We start from the raw sequence: 20,548 nt of genomic DNA, 5'->3' as shown, positions 1-20,548 counted from the left end.
TAATACATAATATATCATATAATATATATTTTTTAACTATTTTTAAATTATATAATTTTTAATTATAAAATTTATATATATATAATTTAGAATTAAACATATTTTATATGATATAATACTACATTTTTTAGTTATTTATTAATTATATAACTTTAATTATGAGATATAAATATAATTATGTATTAAACGTACAAATTATAAAATAATTTAATAAAATTATTAAAAAAATAAAATATAATATCATGCTTTATTTATATATATATATATATATATATATATATATATATATTTAATACTCGATTCGATTTTGATTTTGATTTAATATAATTTCAGTTTGATTCCTTTAGAACCGAATCAAAATTATTAGCCCAGAACAACCTTAATTATCTCATAGGAAAGGGTGGATTTTTTATTTTTATTTATTTATTTTTTTTTTTGGTGTTAGTTAATCTGGCAACAGCCAGTTTGGAATCAAAATTGAATTGAAACTATATCGGTTCAAATCAAAATCAAATTGATTAAAATTGACATTGAACTAGATTGAAACCAAACTAAAACCAATTAATTTGAATTTGGGCACAACCAATTTTTTTCCTTTAAAAAAAAAAAGAAGAATTTGATCAAACTGAAACCAAATTGAAGTGGACTAAAATAAAAACTGAAACAAAATCAGAATAACCCTTAAAAGCTGATTCTTGTCCCCTAAACCACTGGTTCAGGCTCAAAACCGGATCGATACCAGCCCTCGCCCACTCGTATCCTTTGAAATTTTCAACACTAGGTGAGGCTGAACATTAAACATGAAAATGTAGATGGACTATTTTTTTAAAAGATGTCTTAAGTGGAATTCTATTTCAGCCATTTCTCTTTCCTCTTGATGCCACTTGTACTGTAAATGCACATTAGAGGGAAACTAATTATATTTCAGCCATTTATCTCTCCTCTTGATGCTGCTCTTTTCTCTGTAAATGCATATTGGAAGTGTCGTGAATATGATAATGATGATAACAATTCACTGCGAAATTAACAAATCACTTGCAAAAGTAGCCAATTAATCACCTGAACATTGAAGCATCCCAACCTTCGAAAAAGGAAAAAGAAATCCGATTATAACAGAGTGCACACCTTCTTTCGTAATCATTTACAATTTTCAAAAATATAATGCAAGACCGTAATTAATAACTACTATCAGTACATTTTATTGACCAAGTCTTGATGTTTATCCTATGATAAAATATTTATTATCAGGATAACAATGGCAAAGCTTTTGGAATGTCTCGCACAATATGATGCCACCATTCTTGCCACAGAAAAATCTTAGTAGGCTAAGTACTTCAACAAATTTTGATTTCCATGATGATGATTATAGAACATTCAAAATGATGATAACTAGGCAATATATTGAAGATCAAAATTTCCACTACAACACAGCTACCAAAATTGACATGGTGCAAGTATCATTCAGACTGCTATTTAAAACGCACCAGTTTCAATTGCCTTCATATCTTGGATCAGCCATCACATAATGATATGCTATCACCAGGAAAAATATAAAAATGCCAAGAAAATTGGCAAAAAATCCCAGGCCTTGATCATCAAACATCTAAATAAACATAAACAAAATCCAAATTTATCAGTACCAGAGCCCATATAATCTGTAATTTGATATTTGTCACCCTAAAAGTAAGAGTGGCAGTAAACTTGCTTATGCTTATAAAAGATTGTGAACTATTTAAGTATTCCATTCCATTCTTATAATATGAGAATGTGAACTCTTTAGGTATTCCATTCAATTCTTCCTAAGCTGTAATGTTTTACATCACAGGAGAACAGTAAAAAGGTCAATCTATTGATGCAGAATTCATTTATTTATTACTGCAGTCTTTAAGATAATTGTCGTTCATGCACATATATAATGAACAAGAAAGATAGGCATTACTATAATAAACAAGAATTCATAAAATGAAACCACTGAAATAAGCCATGCAATATCAACACTGTAGACACCACTTGCTAGTACTGTCTACGAAACCAAATGCAATTCCTCCACAATCCACCCCTCCATGGGGATCCAAACACAGTGAGGCAAAAGGTGCAAGCATCACAGAATGTCTGAGAACCTCTTTCTAAAATAACCCCTTCACCCTACACCCAACCCCACTGAGCTCAACTGTCTTTCTAAAATAACCCCTTCATCCCACACCCGTTTAGGATGCTAGACAAACATAATGAAATTCAAAGGATCCCACTGAGCTCAACTAAAGAGCAAAATGCAATGCCTTCGACAACTGAAAAACCAATGTGTGAGCATTAGTGAATCACACTTGAGACCGATTTGCTATTTCCAACAAATACATATCCCGTTAAATGAGGAAATGAGCATTCATCAGCAAGTTCCTGAAACTGAACAGTGCTGAAATCAACAAATTCCAAGCTGAAAATGTCACTATTACATAAATCCAGAGCTATGTTCTCTATGTTCAAATCAAGGAAAGCCAAAAGAGGGACAAATGGTAAAAATAAGAAAATAAAATAAAATAAATGACAGAAGGGAAGCGATCGCAGTGGGATTCGAACCCACGACCTTTAGATCCGGAGTCTAACGCGATATCCACTCCGCTATGCGATCGCGTGTGTTCATATCATTTACTCTCTAAAATTTAACTGGCACTTGAAAATCACGAAAACCCACAGAAGAAACACCGCAACAAATTCTTACTCCAACCACAAATAACACAGAAAATATAATGCAATTCAATTCGAAAGGAGCAGAAAAAAAACTTACAGAAGGAGATGACAGACATGATGAGAAACGTAATATGAAAAAGAATATATATTTAAAAATTATTATTTCTTAACCAACTATCTAATAAACCAATTATAACTTTAAACAATACTAATAGTCTTTCGTGCTCCCTACAATCACAGAATTCATCATGAGATTCTAGATGTTGATTACACAAACCATTACCATTTTCTATTAAGGCGGCTCTTAATAACTCTACTTCTCTTCTATTAGTTAAATCAAGATAACGTAAATAAATTAAAAGACGATTAATATAAGTAGACATAAACAGTTTCTGATGCACAGGATCCCTTTAAGGGCAACTGCAGAGCATACTTAAATAGTACTACTTACAGTGCTTCAAATAAACAGTAATATTAAACAGTATTAAGAATAGTGATACTTACAGAGCTACAGTCTTCTTCCCAACCAGTAGGTTTGATAGAAGCTACAGGAATATTAGCAGAAGGCGGAGGTGAATAGTAAACCCAATAATCGTACTTACTAGAGGGTTGTCCAAGAAGATCCACAGTGCTTAGTGACAGTGTTTCAAGTTCTTGGTTCAACTCCTTAGCTTGATTAATTAAAACATCTAATTCTTTTTCTAACTTTGGAAAAGAAGATTGGAATGATGAAAATACCATATATTTTATTGATTTGAAAATAGTACACTCTTAGAACATTCAAACGAAAACAGTACACTCAAAGAAAAGCTTTAAAGAAAAAACACAACTTACTATTCTTCTCTCTCACTCTTCTCTGCTTCTTGAGCAAGTCGGGAGGCCTTCTTATAGAAGTTAGAAGGAATCTTCAGATGGCATGGCATGCGTCACTTTTAGTGGCAGCCAAAGGATAGTGGATGTCTAGTCTTTTAGACTGAGAGGAATCTGATACTCTTTACAGGTCATAAGGGTCTTGGCTGTCTTCCCAATATTGTCCTTCCATGTCAGTGTCACTATCACTTTTGTCTTCTTGACGTGACTTGGAGCACTCCGCAGCATCTTTAGCTTTTGAGCTGGCATCTTTGTCGTCTTCTGATAATGCGCTAAAAAGCTGTCGGCGAAGTTCATCTTTTGGCACTGATTTGAGTAGATCTTTGAATAATTCTGATAAATTTGATGAGACTGAAGGACTGGGCACTATTGGCTTTTTAGCCAGAGTAATTAATCCTTTGGAGGAATAAACAGAGGGTGACTCAAAGAAGTCACACTTATCCTACCATTTGATTAGGACTCTCCGAGTTAACCATGGCACATGATCTGTGGAAAACTAGCCAAATTTTTTCATTTTCTTTTTTGAGATTATATCAAACTATCCATGGAGCTTTATACAGGATAGTGAACATCAATCTGGTATCCTTTGAGGATTTGTTTGAGTCAGAGAACTGCTCATAAGCCTCTCTTACCTTATTAGGTAGGGCTATGGGAAATATTCCCCAATTAAAGAACCAGTCGTAAAACCAAGATGGAAATTCAAATAGTTCTTTATTCAACTGGAATTGTATAAACCAGCTGAATTTTCTCTGCCTATTTCCATAAATTAAGGCACCAGTCCAGGCTTGCATATAATCAAAGTAATTAAAATACCTGGACTTTCCGAAATTTAATTCTTTCTGTTTGAAGAGTGAATCTCCCCATTCATCAAAGGATATTATACTTTTAATGATAAACTTACTGAATGCCCACTCATTAGCAGACCTTTCTGTTGGAGAAAAGACCACTGAATTGGTCTCTGCTAAGATAGCTTGATGGTAAGTGTAGTCCTTTGGTAAATAAGCATTCACTGTATGATGTTCTGTGTAGAAATTTACTACCTCATAAGGCCTCAGTTCCTTGTGTTTTTTATCCATTGGCATAAGGAAACAGTAGCTTATTGAAATATAGGGGTAATTAACCTCTTTGGCGTTAAATAAAACCTTTAAATAAAGCTCTTAGATGGATAAGATATCCATTACCTAATAAAAGAGATCTGTTAAACATATTCTACGAGCCCCAAATCTTTTCTAAATTTGATATGAAATCTGGATACTGGCAAATCCAGATAGCTAAAGAAGATAGGTATAAAACTGCCTTTACAGTATCATTTGGGCATTACAAATGGAATGTGATGCCATTTGGGCTTAAAAATGCCCCGTCAGAATTTCAAAAAATTATGAATGAAATATTCAATGCTTATTCAGCATTCTCAATTGTTTATATTGATGGTGTCCTTTTTTTCTCCAGAACAATAGATCAACACTTCAAACACTTAAATGTGTTCATGAAAATTATAAAGAAAAATGGTTTAATTGTCTCAGCCAAGAAGATAAAACTCTTCCAGGCTAAAATTAGATTTTTAGGTCATAACATTGAACAAGGATCTATTATTCCCATAGATCGAGCCATCGAATTTGCTAGTAAATTATTTGATGAAATAAAAGATAAAACCCAGTTACAGAGATTCCTAGGCAGTCTTAATTATGTCGCTGGCTTTTATAAAAATTTAGCACAAGACGCCAAACCATCTTTGCTAGATGGCAAGCCATCTTATCAGTATTTGATTTTGATATTAAATTTATAAAAGGAGAAACTAACTCGTTGCCTGATTTCCTAACCCGTGAATTTCTTACAGGACATGTGTTCAAAGGCATCGATGACTCTTTCAAAGTGGACCCATGAGGTTTCACCACTTCCGCCTAAAAAGGTGGATAAATTTCGAGAAGATGCTTATTCTATCAGCATTGAGGCTAATAACGCCAAAGAGGTTAATTACCCCTATATTCCAATAAGCTACTGTTTGCTTATGCCAATGGATAAAAAACACAAGGAACTGAGGCCTTATGAGATAGCAAATTTCTACACAGAACATCATACAGTGAATCTTTATTTACTAAAGGACTACACTTACTATCAAGCTATCTTAGCAGAGATCGATTCAGTGGTCTTTTCTCCAACAGAAAGGTCTGCTAATGAGTGGGCATTCAGTTAGTTTATCATTAAAAGGATAATATCCTTTAATGAATGAGGAGATTCACTCTTCAAACAGAAAGAATTAAATTTCGGAAAGCCCAGGTATTTTAATTACTTTGATTATATGCAAGCCTGGACTGGTGCCTTACTTTATGAAAATAGGCAAAGAAAATTCAGCTGGTTTATACAATTCCAGTTGGATAAAGAATTATTTGAATTTCCATCTTGGTTTTACGAATGGTTCTTTAATTGGAGAATATTTCCCATAGCCCTACCTAATAAGGTAAGAGAGGTTTATGAGCAGTTCTCTGACTCAAACAAATCCTTAAAGGATACCAGATTCATGTTCACTATCTTGTATAAAGTTCCATGGATAGTTTGATGGGATTATATTATCTCAAAAAAAAAAATGAAAAAATTTGGCGAGTTTTCCACAAATCATGTGCCATGGTTAACTCAGACAGTCCTAATCAAATGGTGGGATAAGTGTGACTTCTTTGAGTCACCCTCTGTTTATTCCTCCAAAGGATTAATTACTCTGGCTAAAAAGCCAACAATGCCCAGTCCTTCAGTCTCATCAAATTTATCAGAATTATTCAAAGATCTACTCAAATTAGTGTCAAAAGATGAACTTTGCCGACAGCTTTTTAGCGTACTATCAGAAGACGACAAAGATGCCAGCTCAAAAGTTGCCAGCTCAAAAGCTAAAGATGCTGCGGAGTGCTCCAAGTCACGTCAAGAAGACAAAAGTGATAGTGACACTGACATGGAAGGACAATATTGGGAAGACAGCCAAGACCCTTATGACCTGTAAAGGGTATCAGATTCCTCACAGTCTAAAAGACTAGACATCCACTATCCTTTACCTGTCACTAAAAGTGACGCATGCCATGACATTCGAAGATTCCTTCTAACTTCTATAAGAAGGCCTCCCGACTTGCTCAAGAAGCAGAGAAGAGAGAGAGAGAAGAATAATAAGTTGTGTATTTTCTTTAAAGCTTTTCTTTGAGTGTACTGTTTTCGTTTGAATGTTCTAAGAGTGTACTATTTTCAAATCAATAAAATATATGGTATTTTCATCATCCCAATCTTCTTTTCCAAAGTTAGAAAAAGAATTAGATGTTTTAATTAATCAAGCTAAGGAGTTGAACCAAGAACTTGAAGCACTGTCCCTAAGCACTGTGAATCTTCTTGGACAACCCTCTGGTAAGTACGATTATTGGGTTTACTATTCACCTCCGCCTTCTGCTAATATTCCTGTAGCTTCTATCAAAACTACTGGTTGGGAAGAAGACTGTAGCTCTGTAAATATCACTATTCTTAATACTGTTTAATATTACTGTTTATTTGAAGCAATGTAAGTAGTACTATTTAAGTATGCTCTGCACTTGCCCTTAAAGGGATCTTGTGCATCGTAAACGCTTATGTCTACTTATATTAATCGTCTTTTGTTTTATTTACGTTGTCTTGATTTAACTAATAGAAGAGAAGTAAAGTTATTAAGAGCCGCCTTAGTAGAAAATGGTAATGATTTATGTAATCAACATCTAGAATCTCATGATAAATTCTGTGATTGTAGGGAGCACGAAAGACTATTAGTATTGTTTAGAGTTATAATTGATTTATTAGGTAGTTGGTTAAGAAATAATAATTTTTAAATATATATTCTTCTTCATATTACGTTTCTCATCATGTCTGTCATCCCCTTCTATAAGTAGTATATCGGCTGGAAACTAGTAACCGCTTGAGCCCTTCATTGCTGGAAGGTAGAGCAAACTCTGGACACAACGCCACGTACTATTACTCCCTTTTTTCGATCCTGCACAATTTCCTGATATCAGAGCCAAGTTAGAGAATAGTTTAGTCAAAAAGGTTTAGTGAAACCCCAAGTTGCGCATCCTTCAGCCGTTGAAGCCGCAAGAAAGGCGTTTAGGCATCAGGAGTAACATCGTTGACAGTGATCTAGATCTAATGGATAGACTATTTTCTAGTTTGTCTGGTAGCTCTAAAAGTGCTAGGTTTGAAGAAAAGGATAACAAAAAATTGAAAAACAAAAATAAAGTACTTTTGCTAGCCAATATAGAAAATAATTTAAATAATTGGAAGTTACCCCCTATATCGTCAAATCTAATATATAAGTCAAATAATAGTTTTAAATTTAGGTCAGACTATGTGATAAAAACAGTTGAACAAGCCACTCCCATCCATGAAGGATTAAGCTCAAGGAGTCTATTCTCAGAAGAACTTCTAAAGAAACATCAAAAGGAATATTCTTTCTTACATATAGGAATGATTCAAGTTGTTCTAAAACCTGCAACTAGACTAGGGTTAAATACCTCAGCCTTGATTTGTGTCAGAGATAAACGACACAATAACTTTAATGATTCCTTATTAGGAATAGTAGAATCACCTCTTTGTGATGGTCCAATTTATTTTTCATGTTACCCGAATTTTACCATCTCAGTTCGAGACCCACATGTCATGAAAGCTTTGTCTCTAGATATAAAAACATCAGGATATGACATGTTACCAGGATCTGAAAATATTATCCTTATTTATAGGATTCATTACAAAGCACTGAACACGGTAGTACCTAATCTTAGGGAAGAAACCACTAAACTCATATCTCCAAAAGGAACCACAACTTTCTTTGTCACAGACTTAGAAAAGGAAAACCTAGTAGTTCCTAAGTCCATTGAATGGGAACAGGTTAAATTACCTGAAAACTGGATATTAGAAGAAGCAATTCCTCCTAAAAAGGAAGAATCAACAGATCGAAAAAAGGGAGAGACCTCAAAGACAACAGTTGAGAAGAAAGTTCTGTTTAAACCCATAGAAACAGAAAAATTGAGCCTTAAACTGGCAAAAGAAGATCATTCAGAAATGATTGAAGAGTTAACTAAAAGGTTAACAGAGTTAGGCTTAGAACCAAAAGATTCTAAAAAGAAAGCAATAGCTCCTTTAACTAAGGAACTAACTTTCAAAGAAGAATTAGAAAATAGATTAAAAAATCTAAGTATAGCTCCTTTGAATAAATATTCAGATAATTCAGAATCTGAATCCGAGTCCGAATCATCTAATATTAGAGATGAAATTGATCAAATCCAAACCAGTTTTAAGAAAATTGAACCATTAGAAGTTAATAGGATAATGCATCCTAAACCAAGAGCCACTATTGAAATGAAGCCTTATTACCCTAGGCCTTCACCAGTAAATCTACAATATGAAGACACGAATTATAATTATGTACAATACGATGGAACTTCAATTGTAGAATGGAACATAGATGGACTTTCTGATTATCAAATCAAGAATGTCATCCAATTTATGACTATGTATGCCATAGCCTCACGAGTTAAAGGAAATAACACAGATCAATCCATAGCTAAAGCCATTATAGCTGGCTTTACTTGCCAACTTAGAGGTTGGTGGGACTTTTCCTTATCTGAGGAAGGAAAAGCACAGGTCCTAAATGCTGTTAAAACAGAAGCAAGAACCGAAGGTCCAACAGTAGTGTCAGATAGTGTAAATACATTATTGTACACTATAGGAATGCATTTCATAGGATCGGAAAGCCTGTACATAGACAGATCTCAAGAACAGTTGATGAATTTAAGATGTCCTGATTTGTCTCATTTTAAATGGTATAAAGATACCTTCTTTTCCCTTATTTTTACTAGGGAAGATAACCAATTTGATTTCAAAAAAGAAAAATTTCTTTCTGGATTACCCTCGTTATTTTCTGAACGAGTTAATAAACAAATTAGGGATAAAAATGAAGGAGGCCTACCATATAGTCACTATAACTACGGAGAATTAGCTTCTGAAGTAGTCTCAGCAGCTATAGCGCTCTGCAACGAATTAAAAATTCATAGGCAGTTACAAAAGGAAAAACTCACCGGTAAAAGAATACTCGGTGATTACTGTGAACAAATAGGTTTACCTCCAGTAACTTTTCCTCATAAAAGGAAAGTTAAAGGGGGGAGGAGAGTAGGCAAAAGTAAGAAATGGTTCAAAAAAATCCTAAAAAGGACAAAGGAGAATCCTCATATAAGAAAACTCCAAAAAAGAAAACAGTATCATCTTCTAAAAGGAAGAAAAAGGAAACTAATGTAGTTTGCTATAAATGTGGAAAAACTGGTCACTACGCTAATAAGTGTAGAGTTAAACAACAGATACAAGCATTATCAATTGATGAAAATCTTAAAGAATCATTAATTAAAATTCTCTTAAATGAGTCTGAGCCGGAAGATTTAGAAGTAAACGCCATAGATTTCACTTCAGAAGAATCTTCTATTGAGTCTGATAAACAATCATAATGTGATGGAAAATGTGATTATTACAAATCACTGTGTCCCTTAAATGGTCTCTGTGTGTTAACAAAAGAACAAAATATGTTGTTGGATCTAATAGACAAAATTGAAGATCAAGAAGAAAGAAGACAAAGATTAGAAGAATACTTAAACGTATTCAAGGAAAAGGGTCCTTTAGAAAAAAGAATTGAAGAAAAACAAACCCCCTATGATGTTAAAGAAATAATGGAAAGAATTAAAACAGCTAAAATGCCAAGAGAATCAACTATAAAAGAATTAAGACAGGAAATAAATTCAGTTAAAACTGAATTACAATTTCTTAAAGAAAGAGTAATTTTATTAGAAGTAAAAAATGAATCTCCATTAATAATGGAAGAAGCTGAAAAGGAAGAAGAACCAGTAGAGATAAACAGTCTCCAGTATGTCAATAGAATAGATCGGGTTATAACTCACAAGTGGCATACGAAGGTTACTATAATTGTCCAAAAGGAGTACTTATTTAGTACTATAGCCTTGATAGACTCAGGAGCAGATTTATGTTGTATAAACGAAGGATTAGTACCTTCAAAATACTTCTCTAAAACAGTGGAAGAATTGCATATAGCTGACAGTACTAAAATGTCTATAAAATATAAATTATCTGATACAGTTGTCTGTAACTAAGGTATATGTTTTGAAATTCCATTTATCTTGGTGAAAGGATTATCTCATCCTGTTACCTTAGGAAACCCATTCCTGCATATGTTATACCCAATAAAATCCATAACAGAAAAAGGAATTGTTTCTGAAGTAGAAGGGAAAGAGATTATTTTTGAATTTATCTCTTTACCAATAGAAAGAGAGATTGATGTACTTAAAAGTAACATCAAAAATAAAGAAAAATTTATAAATTCTCTTAAAAGAGAAATAGAATACAAAACTATACAAGAAAAGGTTAATGAACCTTTTATACAAAGAAAAATAAAGGAATTACAAGATGAGATGACTAATAGCATCTGTGCAGAAGTACTAAATGCCTTTTGGGCTAGAAAAAGCCATGTGGTTAAATTACCATATGAGCCCAACTTTGATGAAAAAATGATACCAACTAAAGCCCGGCCCATTGCCATGGGTCCAAGACATTTAGAAATCTGCAAAAGGGAAATTGCTGACCTTAAGTCAAAAGGGCTTATTAGAAAAAGTCAAAGCCCATGGAGCTGTCCAGTCTTTTATGTAGAAAATGAGGCTGAATTAGAAAGAGGAGTCCCAAGACTAGTTATCAACTATAAGCCTTTAAATAAAGCTCTTAGATGGATAAGATATCCATTACCTAATAAAAGAGATCTGTTAAACAGACTCTACGAGGCCCAAATCTTTTCTAAATTTGATATGAAATCTAGATACTCGCAAATCCAGATAGCTGAAGAAGATAGGTATAAAACTGCCTTTACAGTACCATTTGGGCATTACGAATGGAATGTGATGCCATTTGGGCTTAAAAATGCCCCGTCAGAATTTCAAAAAATTATGAATGAAATATTCAATGCTTATTCAGCATTCTCAATTGTTTATATTAATGATGTCCTTATTTTCTCCAGGACAATAGACCAACACTTCAAACACTTAAATGTGTTCATGAAAATTATAAAGAAAAATGGTTTAGTTGTCTCAGCAAGAAGATAAAACTCTTCCAGGCTAAAATTAGATTTTTAGGTCATAACATTGAACAAGGATCTATTATTCCCATAGATCGAGCCATCGAATTTGCTACTAAATTTCCTGATGAAATAAAAGATAAAACCCAGTTACAGAGATTCCTAGGCAGTCTTAATTATGTCGCTGACTTTTATAAAAGTTTAGCACAAGACGCCAAACCACTATTCGAGAGACTAAAAAGGAATCCAGTACCTTGGACCCCAGAACACACCTTATCTGTTAAACGGATAAAACAAAAAGTCAAATCACTTCCCTGTCTGGCAATTCCTCATCCACAAGCCTTAAAGGTAGTGGAAACTGACGCATCTGACATAGGATACGGTGGCATCCTAAAACAAAGGATAGCTGACAAAGAATTACTAGTCAGATTTACCAGTGAAATTTGGACAGGACCTAGAGTTAATTACTCTACGGTTAAAAAAGAGATCTTATCTATAGTTCTCTGTGTACAAAAGTTCAAATCTGATTTATTGAATCAGAAATTCCTTATAGGTGTTGATTGTAAAAGTGCAAAAGAAATATTACTGAAAGATGTTAAAAACATCGCATCTAAACAGATCTTTGCTAGATGGCAAGCCATCTTATCAGTATTTGATTTTGATATTGAATTTATAAAAGGAGAAACTAACTCGTTGCCTGATTTCCTAACCCGTGAATTTCTTACAAGACATGTGTTCAAAGGCATCGATGACTCCTTCAAAGCGGACCCATGAGGTTTCGCCACCTCCGCCTAAAATGGTGGATAAATTTCTAGAATATGCTTATTCTATTAGCATTGAGGCTAATAACGCCAAAGAGGTTAATTACCCCTATATTTCAATAAGCTACTGTTTCCTTATGCCAATGGATAAAAAACACAAGGAACTGAGGCCTTATGAGGTAGCAAATTTCTATACAGAACATCATACAGTGAATCCTTATTTACCAAAGGACTACACTTACTATCAAGCTATCTTAGCAGAGACCGATTCAGTGGTCTTTTCTCCAACAGAAAGATCTGCTAATGAGTGGTCATTCAGTAAGTTTATCATTAAAAGGATAATATCCTTTGATGAATGGGGAGATTCACTCTTCAAACAGAAAGAATTAAATTTTGGAAAGCCCAGGTATTTTAATTACTTTGATTATATGCAAGCCTGGACGGGTGCCTTAATTTATGAAAATAGGCAAAGAAAATTCAGCTGGTTTATACAATTCCAGTTGAATAAAGAACTATTTGAATTTTCATCTTGGTTTTACGAATGGTTCTTTAATTGGGGAATATTTCCCATAGCCCTACCTAATAAGGTAAGAGAGGTTTATAAGCAGTTCTCTGACTCAAACAAATCCTTAAAGGATACCAGATTGATGTTCACTATCTTCTATAAAGTTCCATGGATAGTTCGATGGGATTATATTATCTCAAAAAAAAAAATGAAAAAATTTGACGAGTTTTCCATAGATCATGTGCCATGGTTAACTCGGAGAGTCCTAATCAAATGGTGGGATAAGTGTGACTTCTTTGAGTCACCCTCTGTTTATTCCTCCAAAGGATTAATTACTCTGGCTAAAAAGCCAACAATGCCCAGTCCTTCAGTCTCATCAAATTTATCAAAATTATTCAAAGATCTACTCAAATTAGTGCCAAAAGATGAACTTCGCCGACAGCTTTTTAGCGCACTATCAGAAGACGACAAAGATGCCAGCTCAAAAGTTGCCAGCTCAAAAGCTAAAGATGCTGCGGAGTGCTCCAAGTCACGTCAAGAAGACAAAAGTGATAGTGACACTGACATGGAAGGACAATATTGGGAAGACAGCCAAGACCCTTATGACCTGTAAAGGGTATCAGATTCCTCACAGTCTAAAAGACTAGACATCCACTATCCTTTGCCTGCCACTAAAAGTGACGCATGCCATGACATCTGAAGATTCCTTCTAACTTCTATAGGAAGGCCTCCCGACTTGCTCAAGAAGCAGAGAAGAGTGAGAGAGAAGAATAATAAGTTGTGTATTTTCTTTAAAGCATTTCTTTGAGTGTACTGTTTTCGTTTGAATGTTCTAAGAGTGTACTATTTTCAAATCAATAAAATATATGGTATTTTCATCATCCCAATCTTCTTTTCCAAAGTTAGAAAAAGAATTAGATGTTTTAATTAATCAAGCTAAGGAGTTGAACCAAGAACTTGAAACACTGTCCCTAAGCACTGTGGATCTTATTGGACAACCCTCTGGTAAGTACGATTATTGGGTTTACTATTCACCTCCGCCTTCTGCTAATATTCCTGTAGCTTCTATCAAACCTACTGGTTGGGAAGAAGACTGTAGCTCTGTGAATATCACTATTCTTAATACTGTTTAATATTACTGTTTATTTGAAGCAATGTAAGTAGTACTATTTAAGTATGCTCTGCACTTGCCCTTAAAGGGATCTTGTGCATCAGAAACTGTTTATGTCTACTTATATTAATCGTCTTTTGTTTTATTTACGTTGTCTTGATTTAACTAATAGAAGAGAAGTAAAGTTATTAAGAGCCGCCTTAGTAGAAAATGGTAATGATTTATGTAATCAACATCTAGAATCTCATGATGAATTCTGTGATTGTAGGGAGCACAAAAGACTATTAGTATTGTTTAGAGTTATAATTGGTTTATTAGATAGTTGGTTAAGAAATAATAATTTTTAAATATATATTCTTCTTTATATTACGTTTCTCATCATGTCTATCATCTGTAAGTAGTATATCGGCTGGAAACCAGTAACCGCTTGAGCCCTTCATTGCTGGAAGGTAGAGCAAACTCTGGACACAACGCCACGTACTATTACTCCCTTTTTTCGATCCTGCACAATTTCCTGGTATCAGAGCCAAGTTAGAGAATAGTTTAGTCAAAAAGGTCTAGTGAAACCCCAAGTCGCATATCCTTCAGCCGTTGAAGCCGCAAGAAAGGCGTTTAGGCATCAGGAGTAACATCGTTGACAGTGATCTAGATCTAATGGATAGACTATTTTCTAGTTTGTCTGGTAGCTCTAAAAGTGCTAGGTTTGAAGAAAAGGATAACAAAAAATTAAAAAACAAAAATAAAGAAGTACTTTTGCTAGCCAATATAGAAAATAATTTAATTAATTGGAAGTCACCCCTATATCGTCAAATCTAATATATAAGTCAAATAATAATTTTAAATTTAGGTCAGTGTATGTGATAAAAATAGTTGAACAAGCCACTCCCATCCATGAAGGATTAAGCTCAAGGAGTCTATTCTCAGAAGAACTTCTAAAGAAACATCAAAAGGAATATTCTTTCTTACATATATGAATGATTCAAGTTGCTCTAAAACCTGCACCTAGACTAGGGTTAAATACCTTAGCCTTGATTTGTGTCAGAGATAAACGACACAATAACTTTAATGATTTCTTATTAGGAATAGTAGAATCATCTCTCTGTGATGGTCCAATTTATTTTTCATGTTACCCGAATTTTACCATCTCAGTTCGAGACCCACATGTCATGAAAGCTTTGTCTCTAGATATAAAAACATCAGGATATGACATGTTACCAGGATCTGAAAATATCATCCTTATTTATAGGATTCATTACAAAGCAATGAACACGGTAGTACCTAATCTTAGGGAAGAAACCACTAAACTCATATCTCCAAAAGGAACCACAACTTTCTTTGTCACAGACTTAGAAAAGGGAAACCTAGTAGTTCCTAAGTCCATTGAATGGGAACAGGTTAAATTACCTGAAAACTGGATATTAGAAGAAGCAATTCCTCCTAAAAAGGAAGAATCAACAGATCTTGAATCCATTATAGAAACTAATAATGGAACTGTAGTAATATCTTTTGCAAGAACAAGATCTAAAAATTCGTTCTCGGGTAGATCGGTATGTTCTGAACCTATCCTACCTAGGTCATCCTTATCAGGAATAGAACCATTAGAACGAATGAATTCAACGAGCAGGTTAAGTTCTATAGGAACTCAAAGAACAGAGAAACAGGTAGCCCAGCCCATATATGGTCTAGATAGTACCTATTCAAGCCCAAAAGAAACAGTAAGCCTTAAAAGGCCTGAAAGCCCAACTCCATCGGATATGGGTTATGATAAAGAAAGTCTTAGACAACCAAGAAAGATCATGGCCTTAACCAAAGAAGAAACTCCATTTGAAAAATGGTTTCAAATGACTTTCAGCCTAGAAAAGCAAAACTCTTATCTTAGAGAATATGCTTGGTATCAAGAGAGGGGAGGAAATAAAAAACTTCCTGAATTCCTTAAATACATGATGGCCTGTAGAAAGAAGCCATTCCCGAACTTTGAAGATCGGACGTTCTTAACAACTTTAGAATCGTCTTATAGAAATTTCATTACCTCAAAAGGTAAACTCCTAAAAGGAGTACACCCACCATTAACTGAGTTATCTTACAAGGTAACAGAAAATCAAGAAGTTGAGTGTTCACCTTTTTCCAGAACAGACAAACAAGGCAATTTTGCCAATCTCAGTCTGTACACCATAGGTCAACAATTAAATAGGGTAGAAACACAAATTTAGAACTTCAAGTCCAGAGATTATAGACCCGAAAAGGGAGAGACCTCAAAGACAACAATTGAGAAGAAAGTTCTGTTTAAACCCATAGAAACAGAAAAATTGAGCCTTAAACTGGCAAAAGAAGATCATTCAGAAATGATTGAAGAGTTAACTAAAAGGTTAACAGAGTTAGGCTTAGAACCAAAAGATTCTAAAAAGAAAGCAATAGCTCCTTTAACTAAGGAACTAACTTTCAAAGAAGAATTAGAAAATAGATTAAAAAATCTAAGTATAGCTCCTTTGAATAAATATTCAGATAATTCAGAATCTGAATCCGAGTCCGAATCATCTAATATTAGAGATGAAATTGATCAAATCGAAACCAATTTTAAGAAAATTGAACCATTAGAAGTTAATAGGATAATGCTACCTAAACCAAGAGCCACTATTGAAATGAAGCCTTATTACCCTAGGCCTTCACCAGTAAATATTGGTTATCTTCCCTAGTAAAAATAAAGGAAAAGAATGTATCTTTATACCATTTAAAATGAGACAAATCAGGACATCTTAAATTCATCAACTGTTCTTGAGATCTGTCCATGTACAGGCTTGCCGATCCTATGAAATGCATTCCTATAGTGTACAATAATGTATTTACACTATCTGACACTACTGTTGGACCTTCGGTTCTTGCTTCTGTTTTAACAGCATTTAGGACCTGTGCTTTTCCTTCCTCAGATAAGGAAAAGTCCCACCAACCTCTAAGTTGGCCAGTAAAGCCAGCTATAATGGCTTTAGCTATGTATTGATCTGTGTTATATCCTTTAACTCGTGAGGCTATGGCATACATAGTCATAAATTGGATGACATTCTTGATTTGATAATCAGAAAGTCCATCTATGTTCCATTCTACAATTAAAGTTCCATCGTATTGTACATAATTATAATTCGTGTCTTCATATTGTAGATTTACTGGTGAAGGCCTAGGGTAATAAGGCTTCATTTCAATAGTGGCTCTTGGTTTAGGATACATTATCCTATTAACTTCTAATGGTTCAATTTTCTTAAAACTGATTTCGATTTGATCAATTTCATCTCTAATATTAAAAAGAAATCCGATTATAAGAGAGTGCACACCTTCTCTCATAATCATTTACAATTTTCAAAAATATAATGCAAGACCGTAATTAATAACTACTATCAGTACATTTTATTGACCAAGTCTTGATGTTTATCCTCTCACACAATACGATGAAGAATTTGTTAAATATGATAAAATATTTATTATCAGGATAACAATGGCAAAGCTTTTGGAATGTCTCGCACAATATGATGCCACCATTCTTGCCACAGAAAAATCTTAGTAGGCTAAATACTTCAACAAATTTTGATTTCCATGATGATGACTATAGAACATTCAAAATGATGATAACTAGGCAATATATTGAAGATCAAAATTTCCACTACAACACAGCTACCAAAATTGACATGGTGCAAGTATCATTCAGCCTGCTATTTAAAACGCACCAGTTTCAATTGCCTTCATATCTTGGATCAGCCATCACATAATGATATGCTATCACCAGGAAAAATATAAAAATGCCAAGAAAATTGGCAAAAAATCCCAGGCCTTGATCATCAAACATCTAAATAAACATAAACAAAATCCAAATTTATCAGTACCAGAGCCCATATAATCTGTAATTTGATATTTGTCACCCTAAAAGTAAGAGTGGCAGTAAACTTGCTTATGCTTATAAAAGATTGTGAACTATTTAAGTATTCCATTCCATTCTTATAATATGAGAATGTGAACTCTTTAGGTATTCCATTCAATTCTTCCTAAGCTGTAATGTTTTACATCACAGGAGAACAGTAAAAAGGTCAATCTATTGATGCAGAATTCATTTATTTATTACTGCAGTCTTTAAGATAATTGTCGTTCATGCACATATATAATGAACAAGAAAGATAGGCATTACTATAATAAACAAGAATTCATAAAATGAAACCACTGAAATAAGCCATGCAATATCAACACTGTAGACACCACTTGCTAGTACTGTCTACGAAACCAAATGCAATTCCTCCACAATCCACCCCTCCATGGGGATCCAAACACAGTGAGGCAAAAGGTGCAAGCATCACAGAATGTCTGAGAACCTCTTTCTAAAATAACCCCTTCACCCTACACCCAACCCCACTGAGCTCAACTGTCTTTCTAAAATAACCCCTTCATCCCACACCCGTTTAGGATTCTAGACAAACATAATGAAATTCAAAGGATCCCACTGAGCTCAACTAAAGAGCAAAATGCAATGCCTTCGACAACTGAAAAACCAATGTGTGAGCATTAGTGAATCACACTTGAGACCGATTTGCTATTTCCAACAAATACATATCCCGTTAAATGAGGAAATGAGCATTCATCAGCAAGTTCCTGAAACTGAACAGTGCTGAAATCAACAAATTCCAAGCTGAAAATGTCACTATTACATAAATCCAGAGCTATGTTCTCTATGTTCAAATCAAGGAAAGCCAATAGAGGGACAAATGGTAAAAAATAAGAAAATAAAATAAAATAAATGACAGAAGGGAAGCGATCGCAGTGGGATTCGAACCCACGACCTTTAGATCCGGAGTCTAACGCGATATCCACTCCGCTATGCGATCGCGTGTGTTCATATCATTTACTCTCTAAAATTTAACTGGCACTTGAAAATCACGAAAACCCACAGAAGAAAAACCGCAACAAATTCTTACTCCAACCACAAATAACACAGAAAATATAATGCAATTCAATTCGAAAGGAGCAGAAAAAAGAATCCAAAAAGAAAAGATTAAATGCAATTGCTCCAAACGCTACACAATTAGATCTCCGATCACTATGTCAGTTACTACGATCCCAGTAAGCACTAAGGAAGAGAAAAAACAGAGAGATCATGAAAGTTACCTTTAGCTGATTCTTCGAGAAAAGGCCAAACCAGTGAACAGATCTCAATAATCTGAGAGCAATAATCGTCTCCTCCCTCTCAGGGTCGCGATCTTGACATCGATGTTTTTGACCTTTTGGAGCGGTTATGAAAGAGCAGGCTGTTTAAAATCCTGGAGTGAAATGGACCGGTTCAGCTTGATGGATCAAACACTTGGACAGGCCCGTGATTTGGATTTTTCCTGGACTGGACCCAAAAAGACTAGCCCCTAAAAACTTGTTTTATTATTTAATTAGTCATATCTGTTTAATAAATTATATGTAATTTTTTTTAAACATTTTTAGCAAAGAAATGCATCTCATTCATAAATAGTCATATAAAATATATCTCTTAAATTTAAAATATTATAATAAAAATTTATAATTTTTTTTAGCGTTATCATATAATTTTGAGAATTTATATCTATATAAAAATGAATCTAAATAAATTCGATCTCATATAAAAATAAATTTAATAATTATTAACTGAAATATTTATATTGAATTGACTAAAATATATAAATTTAAATATAAATATTTAATTAAATATCCATTCTAAAGTTGTTTCTTCCAAACTCTAGTTTATTAATTATGTTATTCCTTCTGATGATATTATTTTAGATGCTTAGAAATGGCAAAATCTCCCGATCCCGTGGGACCAGCCTCGCCTTGTTCCTATCACAGTGGGTTTTTTAATGTTTGATCAGGTTTCGGGTACCTCAAAAAATATATTACTAGAGATGGTGTGAAATTAATATTTAAGCGCCCTGCCTCAAAACCCATATATATATATATATATGTGTGGCTTGGTGGGGCATGACGGGATGGAATGGGTAACATTTTTATTATCCTTGTGGGGTATGGAGCGAGGTAGAGACACATTTATTAGTAATGGAGTGGGGATGGAAATGGCATAAACCATTCCCGATCTGCCTCATTACCATTCCTATAGATGCTCTCTCAATCTCTCTACGTCATTTACCCTTTTTACGTTGTGAAAAAATTTTATTTAAACTTGATACATCATGAATCTAATATACAAATATGTTAAATTCATATATTAATAAGCAAGTCTTATTTTTTTGATTCATAATAAATCATGTCTAAATTTTTATTTCCTTCTTCGTACTAGATAAACTCCAAGAAATTGTAAAATTGGATAAACACCGCAATTGATCCAGCTCATACAATAAAATATTCACACAATTAGATCTCCGATCACTATATCAGCTGCTATGATCCCTTTGTGTAGCTCTAGATGAAGAGAAAAAGAGAGAGAGATCATGGAAGTTGCCTTTTGGCTGATTCAACGGGGAAAAGCCAAAGCAGAGAGT

General features: G+C 33.9%; 2 protein-coding genes and 2 non-coding genes across 5 annotated transcripts; all 4 read right to left on the bottom strand.

The window, feature by feature from the left end:
* Positions 1-1,107: 1,107 nt before the first annotated feature.
* Positions 1,108-6,154, bottom strand: LOC110649353 (uncharacterized). The gene is made up of 2 exons (XM_058151748.1): positions 3,193-6,154; positions 1,108-1,603 (listed from the first exon to the last, which is right to left on the bottom strand). The coding sequence occupies exons 1-2, from the start codon at positions 3,427-3,429 to the stop codon at positions 1,490-1,492; spliced, it is 351 nt and encodes a 116-aa protein (XP_058007731.1). The 5' UTR covers positions 3,430-6,154; the 3' UTR covers positions 1,108-1,489.
* Positions 1,108-19,310, bottom strand: LOC110649352 (dolichyl-diphosphooligosaccharide--protein glycosyltransferase subunit 4A-like). 2 transcript variants are annotated; one of them, XM_021803882.2, is made up of 3 exons: positions 19,197-19,310; positions 17,771-17,889; positions 1,108-1,603 (listed from the first exon to the last, which is right to left on the bottom strand). In XM_021803882.2, exon 2 carries the CDS (start codon positions 17,887-17,889, stop codon positions 17,776-17,778), a length of 114 nt encoding a protein of 37 aa, XP_021659574.2. In that variant the 5' UTR covers positions 19,197-19,310; the 3' UTR covers positions 1,108-1,603; positions 17,771-17,775. The 2 variants fall into 2 exon arrangements, with proteins under 2 accessions (XP_021659574.2, XP_021659575.2); XM_021803883.2 differs by lacking the exon at positions 1,108-1,603 and having other exon boundaries at positions 17,608-17,889.
* Positions 2,557-2,629, bottom strand: TRNAR-CCG (transfer RNA arginine (anticodon CCG)). The gene has a single exon. It is a non-coding gene; the product is annotated as a tRNA-Arg (tRNA).
* Positions 18,844-18,916, bottom strand: TRNAR-CCG (transfer RNA arginine (anticodon CCG)). Its single transcript has one exon. It is a non-coding gene; the product is annotated as a tRNA-Arg (tRNA).
* Positions 19,311-20,548: the final 1,238 nt, after the last annotated feature.

Source organism: Hevea brasiliensis, chromosome 8, assembly GCF_030052815.1.
Source record: "Hevea brasiliensis isolate MT/VB/25A 57/8 chromosome 8, ASM3005281v1, whole genome shotgun sequence".
Classification (NCBI taxonomy): Eukaryota; Viridiplantae; Streptophyta; class Magnoliopsida; order Malpighiales; family Euphorbiaceae; genus Hevea; species Hevea brasiliensis.
Note: the sequence above shows the minus strand (reverse complement) of the source record. Positions and strands in the feature narration are given on the sequence as shown.

Coding starts and splice junctions, on each gene's coding strand:
- LOC110649353 (XM_058151748.1), bottom strand. CDS start 3,429: ATGGTATTTTCATCATTCCAATCTTCTTTTCCAAAGTTAGAAAAAGAA. Junction 1,604..3,192: donor GGGAAGAAGACTGTAGCTCT/GTAAGTATCACT, acceptor ATGTTTATTTAG/ATGTTTGATGATCAAGGCCT.
- LOC110649352 (XM_021803882.2), bottom strand. CDS start 17,889: ATGTTTGATGATCAAGGCCTGGGATTTTTTGCCAATTTTCTTGGCATT.